Source organism: Ochotona curzoniae, unplaced genomic scaffold (genome assembly GCF_017591425.1).
Source record: "Ochotona curzoniae isolate NIBS_2020 unplaced genomic scaffold, NIBS_Ocur_1.0 scaffold_3890, whole genome shotgun sequence".
NCBI lineage: Eukaryota > Metazoa > Chordata > Mammalia > Lagomorpha > Ochotonidae > Ochotona > Ochotona curzoniae.
The window spans coordinates 24,499,762-24,526,237 of NW_024467115.1; the positions used below are offsets into that span (position 1 = coordinate 24,499,762).

Consider the following 26,476-nt stretch of genomic DNA (forward strand, 5'->3'; position numbering starts at 1 on the left):
TTTTGTATCTAATAAAAGAACAACAAATTACCCAACACAGAAAATCAAAACTCTCAGGGCTTGTTTTTCTGTATTCCTAAAGGCAACCTTATTAATTGGAACCTCATTCATTGTAAATGAGAGACGGTGAACATTCGGTGGTTTAGGCAGCAAGGCAATTACTAGTCCCATAACTAAGCTGCAGTATGGGCAAGGGTGTGCCTGTCCCTGGAGCCTGAATTGCCACCCAGAAGCTTCCCTCTGTGGCTGCCGCTTCTTCTCCCTACATGGTCTGATTGGCTCAGCCTTCTCTTACCATGCCCTTTCAGGATGGCATAGATAGCTGCTCTTCCTCATATCTAGAATGTTCCTGGAAACAGCTCTGAATGACTGCAGTTGATTGACTTGAGGTTAGGATCTGGCTGAGACTGGCAGACCCCTTCATCTGTATACATCATTCGAGGAACCTCAAGCCTGGTTAATTGCTTGTTACTGGGATTGGATCCCATTGACTGAAGAAGAGCAGTGTATGCAGTCTTAGAGGGTCAGGGGGTCAGGTGCAGTGGTGCTCCTGGCCACAAGGTCCTTGCAGGATCCCAGGCAGCACGGAATAGCCTGTGGTGAGACAGAGTCTCGTGTCCCTTAAGATTAGTGTTGCAGTATGATGGGCTTACTTAACTCTAACAACCTCCCATGCACCTCCAGATCATCTGGTCAGATTAAGTTTCTATCCCCTTCATTACATTTTAACATGAATTTTGGTGGGGGCACTCACACTACCCTGGCTGGGGGGAAATGAGAAATGTCAACCGTGGGTGTTCCCAGCATGCCAGCCTTTCATGCTGCTCACAGTGCCAGGTATGGTGTGGAGTCCCTCATGCGGCTTGTTTCACTGAGCTCTCACAGCAGCTCTATGAGATGTGATCACTACTGCTAGCCTTTGGCAGATGAGAAAACCAAGTCTGAGATACTGACAAGCACTCTGTCGATCAAAAAGTAGAAATGGGAGCCAAGGGTTTCCTCACTGAACTCTGCTGTTAACCTCCAGAGTGCAACAGTCGCAACCCTTCGGCTAAGAGTTCAGTAGAAACTGGATTTTATTTTCTGTATCTGTCTACTTTGGAAAGATGGCAGACATTTATTGCTCTTCGTTTGTCCCTTCAGTGAAATAGCACACTGCTTTATGGACTCACATCCCGGTTCAGTGATTTACTCCCACTGAACGAAAAGGTGTTTAGGCCATATTAGACTCTTAGTAGGCCATATCATTTTCATTTTCATATAAAAACTTGAGCTGTAAGTAACTGCTTTCAGGCCTACATACCAGAGCAATAATTTAGTTAGCTTCTCAAGTCCAAATTAGATTAGTAAAGTTGTAATACATGAAAAAAAAAAAAGCACAGAAAATCATATTGTTACTTTCTTTTCCGGTGTCCTTAAGCACAAAGCAACGATGTGATTCTTCCCGAATTAGTGCTTGGTCATATTAATGTGGGTGTTATGAATCTAGTCTTAATTCCTCTACAATTTAATAAATCTGTTGGAGGAAGCCTATATAGTTGGTAAAAAATGTTAAAACTTATCTCGTGTCATCTGAAAAAACAAGTCAAAAATCCTGTTGAAGAATTACGGAATGGATGTGAGTTTCATGCACACAGGACTTCCAAGGTTCACCATCTGGTATGCTCTCTAATCAGTGCTTCAACTATCCACAAATTACACAGGCTCACAGAATAAAGATGAAGATGATTTGCACGTATGAATTCTACTGGACTCAGCACCTGGGAGGTCACGGTCTAGTTTCAGCATAAAGGATGGGGATGTACCAAATTCCTACTATAGTGGTGTGCTTCTTTCATGTTTAAAGTTATTTCTTGTTTCTCATTAGAAATCTGGGATCTACTGAGTCTATGAGAAATTTTGGATTCTTTAAGAAAGTATAATCCTAGCCAATCCATGCCTGTTCAGTTAAACACGTTTATTTGGCAGTAACTAAACCTATACCTTACACATGTTCTTGACTTACTCATGACTACCTCATGAGTGACTTTTAGCTTGATTGATCATCAGCTACTGTGTTTTTCCAGAAAGCAGATTTGGGAGAAGTGGGCATACTGTGAGCAGACGGGGAAAACTTTTCATTCAAGACTTTCTTAAAGGAGAAAGGATTTAAGTCACAGGTGTTTGCAGCACTGTGTTGGTTCATATCTTGTCAACAAGTGTGCGTCAGATGTCAGCCACCAGCCAGTTTGGGTTCTGGGTGTGGGTGTTCATGTAGCCTTTGTCCTCCTGGCACTTGCATTGTCAGCTGCTCTTCTCCCTGTTCGCTGCCACCTCCCTGCCCCCAGTGACTTGTCTGCTGCAGACCAGGACACTGAGTGGCTTGAAGAAATCCTAAAACTGATTCAACTGTGAGGAAATTCTGGGAATACTCAGTTGGAAAGTTGAGTGTTGAGTCTCAGCTTGCTTCGCTAGACCCCCGTGGTCTGTTCCTGCTCTCTTCCCTAGGGACTCATTTCTTTAGTGACTTCCCGCTGCTTCCTCCCAAATCACCACCGGCTTGGATTAGTTAGACCCACTTTCCTGAGACACAGACATTTGCATGCGCTGAGGCTCCTATGTCCACCCACTTCTGTTGAGAAATGCAATTTATCTCCATGTGCCATGGGGTCTTTGTTCTCATTGCCTTTTCGTTTCCTCCTTACCCCACTTAATATCTTACATTCAGTACTAGAGGAATGTACCCCTTTTTCTCTTCACTAAATGTGTCCATACACTACAGGTTTTGTTTATGCTTTGTTTGTTTCCGAAGTCCCTTGGCAGCACAGGTGGGGCCATTTCATTTTTATCATATTCTTATTGAAAGACTTAGACTACACATGATCCGGTTAACTCCATTCAGAGTAATCTCTTCCTGTTGTCACCCCTCCAATTTTCAGATGAGCATAATTAGCGACATTAATCAGCAGAGGACACTTGATGATGCACTTGTAACCTGCTTCATAATGAATTGTTGTCATCAGTCAGTAGGCAGACTAGGAAATGGGCAGAGTCCTCTTAAGTACTGATGAAAGGTTTCAGAGAGATTGAGTTGATCTTAATCACTAATCAGAAAATTTATATTCCTCATTAGTTTAATCAGAAAATTGTTTTAGGCTTTAAGTGAAAGAGAGTGAGAGAGAGATTGCGAAAGAACAAGAATCAGAGAAGAAAGGAGAGAAAGGGCAAGGGAAGAAAAATGTTCAGAGAACAAATCATCTCTTTTCACTCGAATTCTTTTTTCCCTGTTCAACTTAGTTTGGTTATGTAGAATTCCCAACATCTGTCTAAATTTCCTAGATTTATTAATAAAATAATTAAAGGAATGATAAAAAAAAAAAACTAACCTTCATTGCAGGGCTTCTGTGTGCCATGCATATACCAGTAGCTTTACTGATAATAACAGAGATTCAAAGAGAAAGACATATATCTACATTTCTAGAGTAGGCAGCCTGGGGACCAGAATATAATCTCCTAGTCTCACTTTACACTAAACTGTCCAGCAGTGAAAATGCAACTTCCAAATTTTTGTATGTTTGTGAAATACAACAGAATTAAACGTATCAGCTAAAAATAGCACATGGTACAAATAAAAATTTAGAACTAACATATATGAACTTTTTATACTTTAATCTTTCTTTTGCAAGAAGACATTGTCTTATAAAATATTTGAGGTTGGACCTGCTGTGATATCCTAGTGGCTAAATCCTAACCTTGCCCCTGCCTAGATCCCAGATGGGTGCCGGTTTATACCCCAACTGCTCAACTTCCCACCCAGCTAGCTCATACTTGTGCCCATGGAAAGCAGTAGAGAATGGTCCAATACCTTGAGACGATGTACCCATGTGGGAAACCTGTAAGAAGTTTCTGGTTCATGGCATTGGATCGAGTCAGCTCTCGCTGTTGTGGCCACCAGGGCAGTGAACCAGTGAACAGAAAATCTTTCTTCCTCACTCCTCCTCTCTGTAAATCTACCTTTCCAATGAGGTTGATATAAGAAGGAGGAAAAAGCTTCCACTAAAACTATGACCTTAAATATTTTCAGTGAAAAATAAAGCTAAAAACTCAGTTCAATTCTGTAATGATCTCTTGTGTAAGGTATTGCAAAACCAACATGGAGAGAAAGAAAACATTTTTGACGCAGGCTTTATGAGCTAAGATTAAAAAGTCACATTGGAGGTTATGAGTATCTGCACCGCAACTGAGGAAGATGGAAAAACTTGATTAAAACCTATAGTGACTGAATTCTAATAGTCTATCCATTTTTCCCCATTGCAGAAGCATAGTTTCATTTTAGAAATCAATTTTTGTCCAACCACACAAAGAGAGTCTGTTTTGCTATTAAAATTTCTTTGAGATACAGTAGTTATACCTTTTTCATATGATTGAATTTAGAGGAACATTAGACTTTGAGAGTAAAACACTTTTTTAGCATGGGGAGAAATGGGGTCCCACTTGAGAAAACTGGGCTCACAGAGCTGTGTCACTTACCTAGGAACCACTTCATGATGGGAGCAGGGCAGGGCTGACTCTCAATCCTGCTGTCCACTTCTGGTCCAGGATTGTTTTTCTAATCATTGCAGTGAACCCCATTATAGTCTTTCTCCCAAAAGTATAAGTACATACATATAATTAATCTTCATTTTAAAGAAAGAAAGGTAATTGGAACCAAGGGAAAATGTAAGGATAGATCTTTTCTTTGTCCTCCCTTCCACTTTCCTTCTTCCTCGTTCTTCCTAAATGATAATTATCTCCGTGAGAGTATTGTGGTTCAGTGGTGTGTATTGAAACTTGGGACACCTACATCCCATGTGAGTGTGTGGCTTTGAGTGCCACCTCTGTTTCTGATCCAGCTCCTTGCTGATAACACACCCTTGAAGACAGCAGATGACGTACTAGAGTCTCTCTACCCAGATGTGAGACCAGGAAGGTGTTCCTGGTTCTTGGTTTCAGCCTGAGCTGCCCAGGATTCTGTGGGCATTTAGGGGCTAAACCAGTAGATAAAAGACACCTATTGTTCTCTTTCTTTCTCTCCTGATTAAAAAAAAAACATTAAAAAGATAATTATCCTTTCTACCTTAAATATATAACTCATTAAAGAAATTGCTAGTTCAAATTGTGACACAGGGGCCAGCACAGTAACCTAGCAGCTAAAGTCCTTGTGTTGCATGTGCCGGGATCCCATTTGGACACTGATTCTAATCCTAGCAACCCAGTTCCCATCCAGCTCCCTGCTTGTGACCTGGGAAGGCAGTTGAGGAAGGTCCTTGGGATGCTGTACCCGTGTGGGAGACCCAGAAGAGGCTCTGGGTTCTGATTGGCTCAGCTGCAGCCATTGTGGCAGTTTGGGAAGTGAATGCATGGACGGAAGATCTTCCTCTCTGTCTCTCCTCCTCTCTGTATATCTGACCTTGTAATAAAAATAAGCAAATCTTTTAAAAAAATTGTGACACATAAATAGAAAAATACAGCCTTTAAAATTTGTAACATTAATGAATATATATGAACATATAACTAATAAAGATAGATATAATTCAACTCTAAAAATTTGGTCACTTCAGTGGAAAGAGCTTGAGCTGATGTGGTGTGGCTGCAGCTCTGGAAGTCGGCATCCCCTAGGGGCACTGGTTTGTGTCCCAGGGACTCCTTTTCTTATTCAGCTCTCTGTTAATGTCCTGGGAAAAGCAATGAATACCCAAATGCTTGGACCCATTACCCAAGTGGGTTACCTGAAGGAAGTTCCTGACTTCTGGCTTTGTTCTGGCTCAGTACTGGCAGTGAACCTGCAGGTGGAAGATGTTTCTTTCTTACTCTCTCTGTAATTCTGTCAAATACATAAATTAATATAAATAAATAAACGAATGAGTGAATGAACGAATGAATGAATGGCAAGGCCTGAAGGGAAAACAGCTAGTGACTGTGCAAACTTGTTCACACATGCACATGTCCACCACACACATGGCAGAGAAGTGTGACACAGGAAAGCTCTTGTGGCCTCAGAATTGTCAGTACATTTATTTGGTTCTATCCTGCTGTTACTTCTGTCTCTGGGATTAGCCTATTAGTGCTTTTTAGATGCAAATTAGATTACCCTCTTAGCGCTGAGTTTCATTTGCTTTCCTGTTTCGCATATTTGGTGGCTGTGCTCTGCGTGGGCTCTAGGCAGTAGCCCACACAGAGTGGAAAAGCATAGTTTCAGCTGCTTGGAAGGAGAAATCAATTGATGTGCCAGTGGGCTAGCTGTTCATCCTGAAGACACATTAGTCGCACCACAGCTGGGGGGCTTTGAAGTGTACCCATGCCCAGTGTCCCCTTGACCAGCTAAGTCAGTATATTTTGAGGGTAAGGCCTCTGGTTTCAGCCTTTGAAAACCAACTCAGTTCACTCTCAGAGTGCTTTCAATGGGACGCCAGCATTTAGAAGGACTAGGTGGACAAATCTTCATTCCTGCTTAGGGTCTGCCCCCAAATATGTATTCAGAAGCCTGAAGTAAGTATGTCTTCTGGTTTTCCAGTAAGAGTAATTTTTATAAGAGTGCAACAATTTTTTTTTTTTGCATCATTTCATGTGGCCTGTCTTTTTGATGTTCTGTTTTCTTTCAATGGAGATTGTCGCCACTTGCTGTTTTACGTGTTTTCTAAAGGTTCTAGCAAGGTTGGGCTTTTGTTTTGTACTTTGCGCATTTGTTACCTTAAAGCTGGCTTTGCACTGAAATTATTGCTGTGATCGGAGGCACTTTTATTCTGATTCAAAAGTGATTAGTTTTTCTTAGGCCTCCTTCCTGGCAAACAAATGGCAAGTTGAACATTAGAACTCAACTCTTCTTCTGAGTGGCTGCCTGAGTTGCGATTATGTAATAAATATTACAAAAGTAATGTTCAGTAAGTAGATGAAGACTGAAAAGTCACAGCCCATAGGATGTTTTGTGCTAGGACAAGGAAGCCGGGTGTGTCTCTGGTGATTTAATGACTGACTTAGAAGCGGTTTTTTGCGTTATTGGAAGAAACTCGCCATAAATAAGTTGTTTGTTTTGAAATTAGTAATGTATTTCTTTTTTTTAAATAGTGAAATTCCAGTGCTTAAGATCTAGCTTTGAAAAAGCCCAAGGGACTTTATTAACACACTCAGGTGTTGCCAGCCTAAGGTAACCAACTCCATGTTCCCCAGGCTGCTAAGAATGGAGATCAGCTCACTTATAGCCCTTGCCCCGCGTGTGACATATATCACAGATGCAGCAGGTCTGTTGGCTGTAGATACTCCGAAGGTGGACGGTTTCCTATGACATTGCCTGTCCCCGTACATGCCATTCCTCCCAGAGCCTCTGTGTGGGAACCCTGGCCAGGAGTCTTGACATTGTTCTGTGACTGTTGCATGAGATGTTTCTCTAGTTTGTATATTTCTTTGTACTGGAGAATTCAGCCCCTTCATAAATTTTGATGTTTTCTCCTCTTATGTTAAATTCAGCTCCCAAGGTTACACATTCTCTGTAACCTTACCAGGCACACCTTACAGCTCTGTGATTGCTAAGCCCCTCATAGTCGGTTGGGTTTCCCGAATCTTATTCCAGGAAAACTGCTTTTAGACAGGGATGTAAATGACTGGAATTTTCTGGAAATTAGGTAGCTTGACTTTTAATACCATTTAAATAACCACAGGTAGACAAATTCAAACTGAGAATGTAAAGCAAAATTTGGATGAGCTTGCATCAACTCATGTTGTGATGAAATTCATCTAAGCATGAAGTTCAAGGTATTTACTTAATTTTAGGTATGATGTGGGACATTTTGAGGTGGACTAGAAATTACTAGAAGCACTGACAGTATAGATGTAATATTATCAAAAGGAAAATACAGATGATCCCCACTTTACCATGTCTTAATTAAGTTTTTTTGATTTTTGATAGTATGAAAATAGATCCATAGAGCCATCCTGATTTACAATTTTAGTACAGCATTCATTAGGGTACATGAGCTATCCAATATCCTAATGCAAAACAGGCTTAGTGTTAGATAATTTTACCCAAGTAGATTGAATACGCTATCAGGTTTTGGGGGAGATTAGGATGTGGAATGCCTTTTCAACTTGAGGGCTTTCAGCTTAGGATAGGTTTGTCAAGCAGGATCCCTTGAGAAGTGGAGGGGAGTCTGTATGTACTTCTGTCTCTAATCAGTGTGCGGTTTGCCTTGACTGTGTGTCTCTGATTGACCTCTATCCCTTGGGCTCTTGGGACCCTGTCAAACGCTAGGGCAGGTAGACGGGAAGGAAGGTATCCTCAGAGAGACAGTGTGGTGAAGTCCCAGCAGTGTTGGGCAGCACTGGTGACCTTTCCAACCTACTTTAGGAATTTACCCCTCTGTGTTTGTGTTTGCCTGGCCTTGCACGATGCCTGCAATTTCTGTCTGAATGTCTAAGTTTATTTCAGAATTTTTTCAAGTTCCTTTGATGTACGTTTAGGATACTCCTTGAAATCTTGCTATCCTCATTGGAAATGTGCAAGCACTTGCTATTATTTCTGGGCTGCAAGAAATGTCCTTTATTAAAAATGAACTTCTAAGTACATTACAGATGACAAAGTGTCTAAGATATCCTATTTGTCTTCAGTTAATATTTTTTTAGGAACACAATATGCATCTTATTTTCTGAAAATTTTTCTTCGTTACTTACAGCTCTTGTCTGCTAATTATACTCTCCATTTCTTTTAAGGATGCTGAAATGAAAAATGATCTGTGGGTTTTATATAACTAAATTATGATAAAGAAGAACTATTTTATTTCTTCAATTTTCTTGTTATACCTACGGTTTGTAAAAATAGTACGATGTTAAAGTCAACGAAATATCCATTAGGCCATTTATTAAATATGTGTAATTACTCCCTTCTTGTTCTGTCATACATTTCCATGCACGGGAAGCTGTAGAGAAAACATGGAAACGGTGTTTCTTATGCTTTTCACCCTGACTCTGCATGTTTGGTGCCAATACTTACAGAAGGAATATTCTCATCTGGGTGTGCAGAAGATACATTTTATCACGTGTCCAAATTATTATTATTTTTTTTGTAATCACAGAATTGACTCCGGAGGAAAGAGCCCAAAAGATTGCTAAAGCCATGCGTAAACAGTCATGTGAAGTCAAAGAGAAGTGGGAAAGTCTAAATGCTGTTACTAGTAATTGGCAAAAGCAAGTGGATAAGGCATTGGAGAAGCTCAGAGACCTGCAGGGAGCGATGGACGACCTGGATGCTGACCTGAAGGAGGCAGAGGCCGTGCGGAATGGCTGGAAGCCCGTGGGAGACTTGCTCATCGACTCGCTACAGGATCATATTGAAAAAACCATGGTCAGTCTTGTTGTTTTTGACAAGGGACATTTTTTTTTTTTTAAGAAACATTTTATCATCAAAACAAATAAAGAGAACCACATGCAAAGGTACTTCAGAAACTTCATGGGCTCTGAGCAAAGTAACATGAACTTTATATTGCACTAAAATAAACTCCTGTTTGAATTCCATTGCTTCATGAAGTTTTTGCAGTATCCTCTTTGCTGTTTTAAGGGATCTATGACCACTGGGCCTCTCCCCTCTGGCCAGGAGCTCTATTAGGTACTTTTCAAGTGTTGCTCACTGTTAGCAACACTTTCATAAAAATCACTAATATGACTTTTATAAGTGAATCATTTTTCTGTATATTTTTTCCATCTAATTTGTGTACCTCTTGGCAATATAATTGAGTTTACCAATTATTTTTAACTCAGGGTTGCAAGGAGAGAAGGAGAGATAGAGAAGGGATAGATCTTCCACCTGCTGCTCCACTCCTCCAGATAGCCACAAAGGCTCAAGGCCTGGCCAGGCCAGCGTCAGGATCCAGGAAATTCAGCTGAGCCTCCCCTGTGGCTGACAGGAGCCCAGACATTTGTGCCATTCTCTGCTGCTTTTCCCAACTCTGAGTGGAGAGCTGGATCAGAAGTGAAACAGCCAAGACATGAGCTAGTGTCTATACAACATGCCAGCGTCACAGACAGCAGCCTTGCTTGTTATGTTGCAATATCAAGCTTACTTTACCTGATTTTCTAAAGAAAAAAAAATTTAAGGATTCATTTATTTTTATTGGAAAGGCAGATCAGATGTACAGAGAGAAGCAGAGACAAACATCTTCCATTGGCTGGGTTACTCCCAAGTAGCCACTATAGCCTGAGTCAAGCCAATCAAAAGCCAGGAGCCAGTAGTTTCCTCCACATCTCCTAGGTGGATACAGGGCCCCAAGGCTTTGGGCCATCCTCAGCTGCTTCTCCAGGTCATAAGCAGGGAGCTGGATGGGAAGTGGAGCAGCCAGGACATGAACCTGCACCCGTGTGGGGTCTTGGTTCTTGCAAGCTGAGGATTTAGCCATTGACCCATCCTACCAGGCCCTTTTTTCTAAAATTTTGAGAGTCCTTTTATTCTTCATATTTCCCCTCTACCCTTTTTTGTTTTCCTTATAATTATTTCTCTGAAAACCTGAGTTATTTGCTTTGTAGTGTTTCCCACAGCTTGGATTTTGTAAGATTGTATCCAGAAGTTGTAGCCTGTAGGTTTCTCTCTATTCTGTGACTCCTGGAACTTAGTTCAATTTCATAGCTAATCAAAAGCATATTGTTTTACTAGGAATTTTTACATATAAATTTCATCTCCTTATTGGTAAAGCAGTAGATTTGCTGTAAATTGTTTCCATACTCAGGAAATGCCTTAAGTTAAAGATGTTAGAGCTACGGTCTAGACTTCCTTTGTTTCTCATATTCTAGAACATCTTCAGAAAAAAGTAAATGAAACTTAAACAATAAGAAACAGAAATAACAGAATTGGATTTTGTAGGTTGTAGGCTACTGGCAAAGTAACCAAAACTCAAATCAAAGCATAAGCTCCTGAAAAATTATCAAGTATTAGACTGACACTATCTCTTATGAATGGAGTTTTTTTTTTTTTTGCAAAGATATACATTTTTGTGCATAGATGGAAAACCATATTTTCTTGTACTCCTAGAGTTCAATAAGAAACTAAAACCTAGAAAATCAGCTAAATACTTTGATAAGTTACATAATGAATTTATGTCTAGATTTAGGACCAGTCATAAAAGTAACTTACATCAGTTGGGGCTTATTAGGTGTTATAAAGAACAGCTCTTAGCAATTTCGCATAGATACCTGTTCAAATTCTCAAACCAGCCTAACAACATAGGTTGCACTATGTTGATGTTAATATGAGAGGAGTAGACAGAAGGAGAGAGCTCTTCTATCTGCTGATTGATTCCCCAAACTGCTGAACCATCCAGGGCTGGGCCATGAACTTCTTCTCAGTCTTGCTTATGTGCACAGGAGTCCAAGTTTTTGGAACATCTTCCACTGTCTTTCCAGATGCATCAGCAGGGACCTTGATCGGAAGTAGAACAGCTACACTTCAGTTGGTGCCCATGTGGGATGAACGCTGCCTTACCCACTGCACCACATGCCAGCTCAATTTGTCGATTGTAGAAATGAAACTGATAAATTTTCTAAGCCCTTTCAGTGAGAAAGTGGTAGAGACTCAAAGATATTTTGTTCACACTACAGAAATTTTTTTCACATCATTTTGATCAATAATTTAAAGCTCTAACAGTTGAATGTTTGACTTCAAACAATTTTTATTACTAAAATGTTATGACTGTTTATCATGTTTCAATGCAAATATACCTGAGTTTTCAGCTGCCCTTTGAAATGGGGGCGTCTGTCTCGATAACTCTAGTTAAAACAGTTTTTATAGATGTGTCTGAGTTTGAAATATCTCAGAAAGCAAAGCATTTAGTGTAATTTCTCCAGGAATATGCCTACCTCTCATAATTTTTTTAAAGATTTATTTCATTCTTTTTGGAATGCTGAATTATAGACAGAGAAAGAGGGAGGAAGGGTGACAAAGAGAGGTAGAAGGAGCAGGAAAGAGTTTGGGAGAGAGCCTCATCTTCCTCTGCTAGTTTGCTGCTTATATGGCCACAACAGCAAGGACTAGGCCAAGGTCGACTTTAGGGCTTGGAACAGCATTCTGGTTTCCCACGTGGTGGCAAGGACCCAAGCATTTCAGCTACCATCTCCATCATTTGCACAGGCATATTAGCAGGGAGTTAGAACTTAACAGGTTCTCATATGGGGTGACACATTGCAAAGAATAGCTTGGCCCCCGTACCATGGTGCTGGCTCCACACAGTATATTTCAGTAGTTTTAAACAAATAAAACTTTTAATCAGTGGTTTACAACTGATGTCTTGTTGGACTGCAATAAATGCCTCTTCATTAGAGCAGGCATTTTTTCCATTTGAATTTAGAAGTATAAACTTGTATTACAGGATGGTTAGTGTTGAGAGAAAAAAAATGAATAAAGGCACAAAGGTTTGGGAGTTGTAAGTTTCATTTGACTGATATGGAAGTGAGTAATTCCTTTAATCAAAGTCAAATTAGCTCTATTCAACTCTGATGAAGTATAAAATGGGGAAAAATACAGTTAATATAAATGCATAAATCGTGAATTAAAATATTTTAACATCTTAGGAAAAAATAAAAGCCCAGCTCTCATTAGACCAAATGAAATAGATCCAAAGTCTGGGATTTTTTTTTTTTTTTAGATTGCTTTCAAATATACTCCAAATCCCGCTGAAGCCGCATGCAAATAAAAAATAAATACTAAGCATTGCTAAATATTAAATATGATAAAGCAACGGAAAGACAAAGTATTTAAGGCAATCACAAAACTTGTTTCCTAAAATTGCCCTTAATCATTCTTATTTACAGAGTATATAAACCTTCTGGGATGAAAAGGGATTCGGATTCACACCTGCCAAAGAGCCGCCAGTTAGACCTTTGATACGAGCAGATGTTTCTGTTTTACAGCAAGGAAGGGCAAGTAGACCCTTATTCTCCATAGGAAAGTGCAGTCAAAACATGATAAATTGGTTCTTTATAATAGAACACACGGCTGTTTTGAAATCATTTTAAAACTTTCAAGTCCCTTGATTTGAAAGCTCTTAAAAAAAAAAACTTTCTTGATAAAAAGATTCCTCTTTGCCATAAAACTCTTGACCATAAAAATGAAAACAGTCTAAAGGCTGTGTTATTTAAAACTTTTAAAATGTTTTTACCTATGTCTGGTAGTAAAAATATCATCTTTTCGTAATGGAGAAATTTTATTTTCTTTATTGTTTTCTATTTTTAAAAAGCGCTGTTATTGAAGTTGCAATCTAATTTTTAAAAATTGCCATCTTTTGAAATAAAACTATCAGTATTTGAAAGCATATAAATTCCAGAACATCCTGTAGCATTTCACTTTTAGTCTTTAGTACCAAAAAAAAGTAAGCAAACATATTGATTCAAAGAAAAAGTCAGAGAGAATGACAGGAAGCAAGAGGGAAAGGCAGACACCAAAATTTTCATCTACTGGTTCAATTCTGAAATAACTGCAACAATCAGGGCTGGTCCAGACCTCATCCAGGTCTCCCACTTGAATCAGCATTTATGCCATTCTTGTCACCGATGATAAGAAGTTCTAACAAAGCACGCCTGCCAGGACTTGAACTGCAACTCCTGTATTGGAAGTATTTATCTCAAGCAGTGTCTTAAAGCACTTAACCAGGGGCTTTGCCACAATGCCCACCCCCAAAGACATTGAGTTTTAAACTTGCTCACAGCTCTCAAGTCTAACAAGGTACCCATGAGGAGAATATAAATGGGTAATGTTAAAATTACAACTAAGAACTCCTTGAATTATTTGAGCTTATAATTATTTTCAGACTGAATTGTGGGGAACCTAGGCCTCTTAAAAGTCTGGACTGAAAAATTCACTTTTCCTAACCTCTCCCAGCCTGCCCTCTGTTCAGTGCTTCTGTGTTAATTGTTGATTCTTTACACATGTAGTGCCTGAGACCACAGGTCTGCTTTGGTTATCTTTGTTTGTCTATGTTTGCACATTCTAACTGCCATATTTGTACAGTCTAACAGTGGAGAGATATTGCCACATTCTAAATTCCTTCTCCTACTTTTCTGCAGCAATATTCATGACGTTGCAGACTAACTTTGTAGTTGCTTTTGACATGCTGTTTCTTGAAGGATTATATTGATACTCCCTCCTTCTCACATACTGACTCCATGTAACTGTTTCCCGTGTCATTTGTACACTACATCCTCCATTATCTGTATTCCTCCTGCCAGCTCTGGATCTATTTTTGTTGACCCTTTTCATGGTTTTTACACCGCAAGTGCATTTGGAACCTGCTCAAGAATTTGTGGGGCAAGCAATAGACTTAGCAATTGAAGATCCCATGTGGGACACCACATGCCATATTGGAGAGGGTGGGCTTGTGCTGTGGGTTCCAGCATCATGCTGATGTACAACCTCAAATAGTGAGAGTCCTGCTACCCATGTGAAAGATTTGGGAAAAATTTCTGGCTCTTAGTACCCAGCTTAGCTTGGCTCATTGCAGGCACTTGAAGACTAAACATCTGGATGGGAGAGTTTTGTCTCATGCACGTGCATGGCAATGAATTTAGAAGAAGTTCAAAATGCTAGCTCATATCCTCTGATTTTCTTAGACTTAATTTCCCTTAAAAATGAAGTTAATACCATTTTGATGATTGTTAGTCACAATGCTTAATTTTTTTTTACATTTGTAGGAAAGGTACAATATTTTACCAAACTATCTTCTTACAATGTGTCATCTGAGACTTGAATTGACATGACAGTTTAACAATAAAGGCATGTCACTTCACTTCTGTGAATTTATGCGTAACATGGGAGTCCCCATAAGGAAATAAAAATTCAGAGAAGTGTCAAACCTCAGTTGTTTCATATTAGGTTTAAAAAAGAGAAGCCAGTCTAGAGAAGTAATGAATTATGTGTGGAGAATAATGAAGGGTGTGAATTGTTTTAACAGGTTCTTCCTGTTTGCATATAACCCCCTGTCTCCACTTGCCAATCTGGGTGACAGGAAGGTCACTTGCTCTGGCATAACAAGGACAACGTCTTTATTCTGGAAGTTTTAGCTGGAGGAAGATGAGGAGGGTCTGGGCTCCAGTCTTAGACCAACAGTTGTTACAACTGACTTTAGCTTCAAATAATCTTTACATTTAGCATCTGTTCGAGAATATTTTCTGCCCCTCTTCACATATCGTGAGAGGAGAGTTGCGTGAGATAGTCAACAAAGATTTTGGACAGAGAAGGAAAGGAGTTAGTGAACGGAGACTTTCTTACAATCATTGGGAAGAACTCAAATCACTATTGTGGTGTTTTAATAAAATATAGTATACTCAAAGTACTTTGGGTTACTTGGTTTCGTTAACCAAACTTGGTGATGAGGAAAGGGCCCCTTAGACACAGCTTAATCGCCTTACAAAGTAGGCAATGTAGAAATGATAAAACCTGAGGGCAGATGTTTAGGTTACTTATTACCTGAGATTTATGTTTCACACATGATGTGACATGCCAGAGAATTACAGCGGAGTGTACTTCAAAAATTCATTTGAAATGGAATTATTATATAGCTTTATTTTAGTGCAACATATTTTTAAATCCCTGCTTTTTCATAATACGTACTTTTTTTCATTGACTTTTGGAAAATTCTTCACATGCAAGGATTTCAGATTATTTTTGCTTGAAGATGAACTTATCTTTTTAGCCTCTTTTTCCAAAAAGCTTTTTGAAGAATCCTTTTATATTGTTTTCTCTAACCTCCCTAATCTGTTTCCCCTGCTACTTTGACTTAGTGGTATCTTTGATATCTTTTTTGTGGGTCTTCCTCAGTAGACATGCATTCTCCCCCACAGTGTTGCCAGTCATGTGCTGAATACTGAGGAATATCTGTTCTTTAGAAGTTTCTGTATTTTGTTGGGGACACCACCAACCATCTCCAAACTTGAAATACCAACAAACAAGTACTGTGACAAAGAATGCCCTTTTAAGACATAACAACTTGTTTGGTAGGGTATCAGATAATCAGAAAGGCCCCATCCTGAAGTGCAATCTGTGTGTCTTTTATGTGATGGTTCTACTGCATAAATTGGAGAGAACTCATGCCAGGGGCCTCCAGCAGCGCAGAAAAGGCCTAGGGGAAGTTCTTCTCTGTGTGGAACACCTTAGTTGAGGCCTTTAGCAACTCTACAGGGCCTCTGGAGAGTGTTGACCAAGAAGGAACCTAACATAGAGGCAGATGAGCTGATGTGGAGAATGGAGAAAATTATTGCTTTCGTTATCCTGTTGGCTCTAACATAGTTTTGTTTATTTCTTCTCATCTTTCTACATGAGGGTTCTTCAAAAACAAGTCATAGAAAATATGTATTATGCCAAACTTTGTATAGATTTAAAAGTTTTTTGCACCAAAATAAGCTCATTTAATTCAATATTGCCAGAAATTCCTGGTAATCGCTTCACACATCCCTCACCCTCCCACGCACCTACACTCGGCTGTGCTCATCCAGGTACTGATCAGATCTGAGATTCCTTTATCTTTCTGCAGACTCTTCCTGTCCCACCCTTGGCTACAGACAGTGATAATAAATGATTTTAAAAGGGACAGAGGTCAACTCTCAGCGTTCAATCGATGTGGGCTTGTAACAGAGCATGCTGTTTTTACTGGCTGCCTGCTACATCACTGTAATTGGAGACATTGGTCAAATCAAGTTGATTCAGGTAAAAAAAAATAATAAGGTAGCATATTAAAAAAGGTTTTTAAAGGATAACATGGATGGAAAGTAAAAAAAAAAACAAGACTAGAAATCCCTGTGGCAAGAAATAACAGGAGACTAAGGAAGGAAATACATAATCATTTAAATGAGTGCGTTAATATTTTTATCCCTACACGGTTGGACTCTTGGGCTGTTCATTCTAGTTACTGATGTAGTGTGAGCAACTGTGAGTTAATGAGCTGTCAAATGGCCTCTGTGTTTTCTTTGAATGGAAGTTTTAAATCCTGGCTTGTCTTGTCCATTTTGTCTAGGCATTTAGAGAAGAAATCGCACCCATCAACTTCAAAGTGAAAACAGTGAATGACTTATCCAGTCAGCTGTCTCCACTTGACCTGCATCCCTCTGTCAAGATGTCTCGCCAGCTTGATGACCTTAATATGCGTTGGAAGCTTCTACAGGTATTGCCCTCATTCCTTTCCAGCATGGGATTACTCCCTGGAGAGCCTCTAAGCTTTTCCTTGGTATTCAACTACACAGCATTTGTTTTTCTGTCTTTATTGCCTGTCTTTCATAGCATATGACAACATTAGGTGTTTCATTATCTTGAACCCAAAGGCCTCACCACTTTGTGACAATAGATTTTCATTTTATTTTTTATTGTACTGTTCATGGTATTTGTACATTCGGTAAATCATGGCAATTGAAACCTGTGATAGGTTCAAGAAACATTTTTTCCATCATGGCTCATAAAAGGGTCATTTTTCTTGCCTTTTCCCCATGTATATATGTTTTTATCTTTTGAAAAACTGAAACAGTCTTCTTCCTTTTTGTCCTAACTGGTAACAATTTGGGCATTTTTATTCTTTTCACATGTAGGCCGTGGTGATGTTTATTTCTCATTCTGATTTGAACAGCTCTAGTGCAGCTGTTTCAGTGAATTCTTACCTGACATGCTCAACTCCTACACAGTAGAATCAAACTGCAAGTACCTCTCTTGTGTACTATTGAATATCAGCATTTACAAGTCACCATGCCTGCCTACCAGAGACTAGGTCCAGCTGACTCGAGAGCTTGCAAAGGATGCGTGGATCAGCAAGGAGACAAGAAGGGAGCAGAGGCGAGGCATGGACCACTATGGCATGATGCTCATAAAGGACAATTCAGAAAAATTGCCTTCTTATTTATACGCAAATCATCACAAGCTTTTGCACAACGTCCAATTGTTTTATTTTTCTTCATTATAAAAGAATGATAACAAAAACAGTCCTAAAAAACATTATTATTATTTTACTTCAGAGAAAATGTTTTCAGCAAGCTATTACTCATTCAAACCTGCAGTGACCTGGCTGAAGCAAGGAACTCCACGGTTGGCAGCACATGCAGTTACATAGTGACAAGTGGTTTCCTCATATCCAAAATCAATTTTCACTAAACCTAAACTAGCTAATATTAGCAAGAGTACAGAATTAGAAGAAAATATCATAAATAAAAGGAGTTTATAAAAGCATATCATAGATTCTGTATTAAATCTTATAATCAATCATACATTAATTACCACCACCTTCACCTAATACTGCTTAGTTGTTTTTTGTTCTTAGTGCTGATTTGATTGTTTTTTGTTCTTTTGTTAAAGGGCAGTGAAAGGGAACAGGGCAACTCAGCCAATCTACAAACAGAGGACCTTTACAAGAAATTTTATTTTTTTTACACTGTTTTCTTTCCCTAAATATGAGTTCCAATAAAAGGTAGAAGTTTTTATAAACTGTTTTCTTCCCCTGAATATAAATGTCAATATAAGGTAGAAATTTTAAGCCATTTGGGGGGGGTTCACATATGTCTCCCTTTAGAAGATGCCCCATATACTTTCTGCTTTTCATGGTGAGAAACCAAAATGCATCATTTCATATGTTGTACAGTTCAAGGTGCATGGCAAACACATTCTTTGTACCTCCATGATTGCCATCTGTCCCAAGATATTATCAAGCCATTTCTTAAGGAAAACATTACTTATATTAGGGCAAGCTTCAGGACAAAGGTGGGCACATAACAAGATGTTTGGAGACATTATGGGCTCAATTGCGCTATTGTATGCTTTTATCTGCGTTTCATTGCCTTACATCGCTAAAGATGTTCTTATCATAACACGATTGATCAGTTTGAGGTATTACACCAGTTTCAGGAATCATTTCACATTTGCAGAGAAACAACAGCAGCACCTCAGGAGGATTCTGTGAAACATCAGAGAGGTTATTAAGTGTCCATACAATGGGGTGAGGCAACAGTGAGGTGACCAGAGTCATTCTGCCAGGCCTTGCACGTAGCTAGAAACTCCTCGTGGCCTTGCTAACTGAGGAGCAGTGCTCATCACACACCCATGCCATCCGACTCAACTGCATGGCTTCCCACACCTGCCAATCAAGTGATTAGTGTTCCGTCTTTGGGGAGCTTTACCACATTCAGTGGCAAATTCCTTAGAGCTATTTTAAGCATTTTTCCCCCTAAAACTTCATAAGTTAAACTGATTGAAAAATGTTTGTAGTAATTTGTATTTTGGGCCTATTAAATGTGATGTTTAATAAGATCAGTATGTAACATATAAAAACATTTGATTTTTTAAGTGTAATTTTTTATAGTGTAATAGGTTTTCTATATTCATGAAAACATGTTTATGAAATTCAAGAAGCAGAAAGTGACAATCTTTCTTTTTTGTTGTAATCTAAGATTACTTGGGCAAAAAATCCATTAAATTCCTCTGTGCTTCCCTAGTGAAAGGAACACGGAACTGTTTGACCTTTAAGCTTTCTCTTAAGCTTCATTTCTCTAATTCATCATATTCATGCCAGGTTTCCTGCTGTCTAAACTGATCTCTTCTCGATTCTGCTGCACTTGTCATCATATCCCAAAATTCGAAGTCAGGGAACACCATTGCACTTGAAAGGGGACGTGTATTCTGTCACCCTTGTCTGTCTGAGCCTGGTAACCACTGGAGCTCTGACAATAGCTGCTCGTTGGGTAAGAAAGGAAAAAAAAATTACACTGGCAGGAATGCCATCTTCTTTACTTGTAAACATGAAGTGTGGCATTTGAATGCTTTTCGTTCTTAAGGAACAAAATAAGTGGTACTGAAGTTTAATCAGTTAAGCAGCAAAAACTGGAGCTACCCTGGGAGCCTGACATAAGGTTCACTTAATAGGCAACTGAAAATATGATTCTTTAAGACGAGCATCTGGCTGACCTGGGACTGACAAAGATGAAGAATGAGCATGCCATTAAGTTATGAACAGTAGTGATGCCTGTGTGTTTCATTTCTCGGTATAGAAACTCAGCATTTTCTTGACATAGACTGCCAACTGTAGACTATGTGTAAATAAATGTATAGAGAATATGCATCTGCTAATAACTTGTGCACATCTCCATTCCAGCTAGAAGTGATCTGTTTTGACACAGAATTAGAGGTCAGATTTCAGTATTGTTCACAGGCCAGCTTATTCGCATCCCCACTATACTTTTAATCATTTCATTCTGTTAACCTTTCACCTATCATCTGTCTGTAGCCACTTCCTAACTTTCATGTATCTAATATGCCTCTGGGGAGTTCTAGGCTTCTTTTTCAGTTGCCCCCATGAACATTTTTACCATTTTCCTTATATAAGCAGTAATTTAGTTACTGATCTTAGGGCCAAAACTTGACTTAAAATGCTTTAGAGCAAGTGTGCCGATCTCGAGGCAATGTTGCACAGCAGGGCATGGACCTGGTACCAACTGAAGATGACACAAGCCTGAATATGGATGACGAGCTGCCACTGACCAGTGTCATGTTTTCATTATATCTTTGTGACTCAGTTTCTTCATTTATAACGTGATGATGATAATAATAATAGCTTGGATGCTAAATTAATTCCGATACATGAAGAGTATCTGGCATTATTTACTGTGACTTAATGCCAAAACCACTCTCAACTGCTTTGAGATCAGGACAAGAGAAGTTTCTGCAAGCACTGGTATCTTTGGCAATATGGACATTGGCAAGAAATTTAGTTCTTGAGTTGAGGATACTGTGAATGCCATTGTTTTGACATGTGGTCCTTGTGTCCTGTGTGTGCACCTGTGCAGGTTTCTGTGGATGATCGCCTTAAACAGCTTCAGGAAGCCCAGAGAGACTTTGGACCATCTTCTCAGCATTTTCTCTCTAGTGAGTGCCGATCCACTTGCTTGGCTTCATTAGTATAGTCTTTCTCTTAGTCTTTCTCTTAGCTGTGAATATGATGCTGCTTCAAAAAGATTTACAGTTAGCTTTCAATGTTGTGTCTCCATGAATGTATACATACGTATTTATTTTTGTATACTTCATATATATATATTTATATTTGGAAAATGGATAGATCTTGACATTGCTTAAAACATTATTTTCTATTCATTTGCAGTAATGTGTTGACATTTGATGAGTCTTCAAAAATGGAAAAGAGATGAATTCATTTTCAGCTACTGTTTTTCTCTTGACCATTTGAGATAACTATTTTAGAGTATTTTAAAATCATCATTGCTTTGTTCTATGCAAATGTTTTTGGATTTTCTCATAATAAAGAAGTGATTCTTATGTTTTACTACTTTAAATTGATTTTCATGATAAGGAATGTTTATTCATGTAAAATACACCTGCAGCTTTTAAAGTAACATTGTCAGTATAAATCTTTTAATCAGAGGACTTTGCTTTAATCGGCTGAGATCATATACAGCTTTTCTCCTGCTGAAGTATTACTGATTTATCCAAAGCAATATAAGCATTGTTTTTAAAGATTTATTTATTTTTATTGTAGATTTAGATATACAGAGAGGAGGAGAGGCAGAGAGGAAGATCTTCTGTCTGTTAATTCCTTCCCTAAGTGGCTGCAATGGTTTGAGCTGAGTCAATCTTTGGGGTCTCCTGCGCAGGTGCAGTGGCCCAAGGCTTTGTCCTGTCCTCCATTGCTTTCCCAGGTCACAAGCAGGGAGCTGGATGGGAATTGGGGTGCCAGGATTAGAACTGACCCCCATATGGGATCCTGGACGTGCAAGGAAAGGACTTTAGCCATTAGGCTATTGTGGCAGGCACAATATAAACATTTTTATGTAATATTCTCTAACTAGAATTCTTGATTTAATAGGCCATTCATGAAATTTTGGGATTCTAGTTCATGTATCACTCACAGCTGAGGATATTGGAAACTGTAAGAATAGGAGTCATCCAGAGGGAGATTAAAATTGGTCCTTTGAGCAAGCTGCAGATCTCTGAAAACTGACTTTTCTTTTCTCCTTAAATACCACAATGCCTCATTCTTTTCATTGCTGGGAGTTAATGGCCAAGCATATCAAGTTACACAGAGCTCATAACACAGCTCTTGGCACAAATAGTCTCCGAAAATATTAATAACTTTTCTTTATGTCCTTTGGCAAATCTGTGTGGAAAGAAAATCAGTTTTAATGACACTGAAGTGACATTCGAAACTGAACAGAAAATTTGTTTCTCATTATGGCAGCTTCTTTGTATGACTCTACAGAGGCCTACATGGTGCTCTGCTCCCGCCTAAGGGATCACATTCAGATTTTCTCTTCATCTTTCTCGAGAATGTGAAGCCAAACTCAGGAGAAATTTATAAAATAATTTCTCCCTCTTTGCAGTACTAAAGAGAAGTTGTGTGGTTAGCAGGGATGACGCGTGACGCTTTGCATCAGCAGCCACTCTCTCATTACAGAAATCAAGGTCATGTTCTGCAGGAAATAAAATATGGTGAAATTCACACACACGCTGAAATTTTAGCACATGAGCTTTAATTGTCGGACATTGTGCTCCGAAGAGGTTGAAGCTATTCAAATCAAAATAATTATTAACAAGACCGGTGACGTATAGGCAAAACTCCAGTTAGTAAATTTAACAGTCATTATCCCTTGTTGCTTGAAATATTTGGCTTCATTATATTCCTTGAACTTCTGCTGTGGTTATAAAAGGAGTTTGTTTAGGCACAAAACAAAACAAAGCAAAATGTCCCATTAGCCTGATGCCAACAGTGCAATGAGGTTAGCTCTAATAAGAAATTCAATATAATTAGTTCTTCATTTTCAGCCCCCTTTTTTTTTTTCTTCCATGCATATGGTAGGAAGAAAAGAGTGCTTGTATTTTTAAAGAGGGAGGAATTGTTGAGTAGACAAGCTGCTGTACTGAGGTTCACAAATCCCAAGGTCACGTACGAGCCTGGCCTTGTGCTTACTGTCACTCTTGAGACGAGATGTTTTGTATCTCGTCACATTTAATTCCTCAGCTATCAAATGTAAAATATCATATGTGTGTGTTTTGGCTTCCTTATCAAAGATACATTTGAAAATGCTTAGAGAAGCTTAGGATGCTGCGTATTTGTACATATTAATAGGATCTGATTGCAGACGAAGAGTCACTGGTGTGAAGTGGCTCCATGGGATTCACGCAAAGTTTTATTTGAATTTGCTTCTTCAGTACATTTAGCAAAGTCCCTTTACAGCTCCAGATGCAATACGCATCTTCCGTAAGTCTTAAAGTAATTGATTTAACACAGGGATGATGCATTTTTATAAAAAGTAATTGAAATTGTAAAAATTAAGTACCTCAGTAAAACAAAAAAACACATAAAATATCAGTTGCAGAAATGTCTTGCAGAAAAACGAGAACCTATTTTCTGGGTATTTTGGATGAAAGTAACTCTGGGATTCTTTTGCCCTTGCTTCTTTACAATTCTTTCCATATATTAATTTTAATTTTTTTCCATTTTTAAGCCTTCACATAATTGAATTTGTTTAAACGCCTTCTCTACTCAGTAGCTATTCCTGTGACTATGATACAGAGTACAAAATCTTATTAGTGACTTGGAAAAATTGGTCTTTGAAAATCTAGTTTTTAATCCAAATGTATCAGACGAAATTAATTTTGAGGTTAGCTTCACCATGTAATATATACAGAGTACAGTTTTCGGATGGCATTTGCTTTTTAAACCACGGTAGTTGTAAACATTATGTTTATTTTTAAAAACCGTTTTTAACAACAGTTTCAGTTCATCAGTGTTGGCGTTAGGAATTGAACCTGCGTTTCTTTCCTCTCTTCAAATGGACATGTGAAGCCGCTCTTCGGCCTAGAGGATTTCATACTTGTTGGAATCCAGCTGGAAAGGATAACCGTTCTCATTGGATTTGCTACTTAATATGTGCAGTTGTTTTGCTTTAAGGCGCACAGCTTTTGAGGTCCCCGTGTTTCTTTGTTTCTTCAGCTTCAGTCCAGCTGCCGTGGCAAAGATCCATTTCCCATAATAAAGTGCCCTATTACATCAAGTAAGTGGATTTTCATTTTTCCTTTATGATCAAGAAAATAAAGGTTCGTTGATAGCTTAAGAACCTCACTGCCCTCTCATAGCTTTTTAAATGAATTAAATCCTATTACCGGAAGGAAGCCATGCACGTATTTAATATGTGAAAAACTTAGTTCAAAAGCCAGAGTGATCTTTGTCATTTAGTAAAGGAGGTCTGTGTGTATGTTTAAGTGATAATTTTCTAAGAGATAAAACTGTAGGAAATGACGTTTGACACAAATTCGCGTACTCTTCCGTTCTAAGCTACCAGAAAGGAACACGAGTTTATCATGAAAAGTGAAATATTTTTGAGTTTTTTAGTTTTCTTATAGCAATTATCTGTATGTTGAGTTTCGTTTCTTTATTCTTTATTACCATCTTAGTTTCTCCTTCCTGCCTGCTGTGTCTTTTTATTCTGGGGCATTGTGAAAATTTTGTGTGGTTTACATGGAATTTTAGCATGATTTGCTCCTTGACTTAGTCTTTAATTGTGTGGCAGGAAGGAATGATGAAGTATTGCTTCTACAGGTCCTTCAGTCTAGGTTAGCAAAGTTATTGACTTAAAACGCAATGTACTATTGATTTACAACTTTGTGGAGCAGAGTTGTAGCTAAGCCGATTTTGTTATAAGGTGACCAGCATTTTAATTGTGAGAATGCTCACACTATCAAGAAGCATTTCATAGATTTTCTATGTGACCTCAAGCAAGCTGGTACAGATCTCTGGGCTAAGGTTCCTTTATATTATTCTTCAAGGGGTAGGAGGCATCTCTAAAGTTCTACTTAACAGTTTATTCTTCCAATACTATCCTACCTAAAAAAATGTGGATGAAGTCTATGTCAGTGAAATATCTAGGTACTTTAAAAAGTCATAGAAAAACATAATTAAAGCATGTTTATTTTGATACAATTTTTTACATCCATGCATTAAAAAAAATTTTCTTATAGAATTTTGTTCTGGTGCTTTCGAATTTGGAATTTATCCTGTGTGCAGAGAGTGTAATTGATGATTGTGAAACCATATAACAAATGTGCTGTCACAGTGTTATATTATCCTATGGGAATTTAATATTTCTTGCCATGTGCCCTCTATATTGAACTGAATTGTGTTCAGTATGAGAACAGAGTATCCAAGTAATTGATGATTGGTATTGACTTTTTACTAATATGAACGGAAGGAGACATAAGCTGGGCAAATTATTTGACATGCCTGTATTGAAAGAAACATGATCATTAAATCTAAACCAAAACCACATGCTTTTATTCTACATTATGAAAGCAATAATAGTGATAATAGTAATAATAATAATAGTATTAAAGAACTAAATAATACGTGTTTCAATTAGAGAGGCAGAATCCTGCTCTTCCCCATGCAATTTGTATGTTAGTTTATTTGGCAAGAATTAAATCTGCAGATGAATTAAGAATACGAATCAACCCACCTTATCTTTTTTCACTCCCCAAGAAGCTGCAATGGCTGGAGCTGAGCCAATATAAAGCCTGGACCCCGAGCTTCTTCCAGGTCTCCCATGTGGGTGCAGTGTCTCAAGGTTTAGGCCGTCCTTGACTACTTTCCCAGGCCATAAGCAGGGAGCTGGATGGGAAGGGGAGCAGCTGGGATTAGAACCGGCACCTGTATGGGATCCTGGCACATTCAAGGCGAGATCTTTAGCTGCTAGGCTATCACACTGGGTCCCAGGAGTATCATCTTCAACTCTCTTCTACATCATCACCAGAAGTTTGGATTTTTTTCAGTGTAACTTTTCTTTTTTAATTGAACTTGCTTCCCAAGTCTTTGAATACTTTCTCTATTGTATAGCTTAAGAGTCTATTTCCTCATGAAGAATGAACATCAAGCTTTAGAGGCAGAGTTAGAAAAGTCAATATTTCCACATGAAATTTTATTTAAACAAATGAGTGAGTAAATATAGATGGAAAGCTTTTTATACATATGCTACATTTCTGTAAAAGTAATTAGAAGAAGAAAAAATTAAGAGCAAATTTGGCATGATTATTATGGAATAAGAACTTCCTTGAGGCAAATTAGAGCATATTGATTTGGATAACAATATATATATAATTATATATATAGTATATATATACAGACAGAGAACAAAACGCTACATTTGTTTCATGTTTAATGATAAACTTTCACAGCAAGTGAGTAGCAAGTAAGCTATGTACTTCTAAGTTGCTATATAACAAGTAAGTAGGCAGGAGAATGAGCAAGTTTATATTTCATATTTTAATTTTTTAGATTACCGGAAGTACATTTGGATGGCTTTCTAATGGATTTCTGTTTCTCTTGGTAATTCTTCATTGATATGTTAAAGCTTCTTTCAGTGATTCCATCACTCATTTGTATCTAGAAAATGACAGGATATAGATCTGAACTCTAATTGTATATGCAATATGATTCCTTCTATTTGTTAACACATTAAA

The 26,476-nt window shown here is 38.4% G+C and overlaps 1 protein-coding gene across 10 annotated transcripts in view; it reads left to right on the plus strand.

The window, feature by feature from the left end:
* Positions 1-26,476, plus strand: part of UTRN (utrophin) — a 491,247-nt gene that overhangs the window by 380,308 nt on the left and 84,463 nt on the right. For all 10 annotated transcript variants that reach the window (XM_040965592.1, XM_040965598.1, XM_040965593.1 and 7 more), the window contains 4 exons: positions 9,084-9,352; positions 16,998-17,144; positions 20,800-20,878; positions 23,958-24,018. In XM_040965592.1, the coding sequence (XP_040821526.1) occupies positions 9,084-9,352; positions 16,998-17,144; positions 20,800-20,878; positions 23,958-24,018 (556 nt within the window). The remainder of the gene's footprint in view (positions 1-9,083; positions 9,353-16,997; positions 17,145-20,799; positions 20,879-23,957; positions 24,019-26,476) is intronic.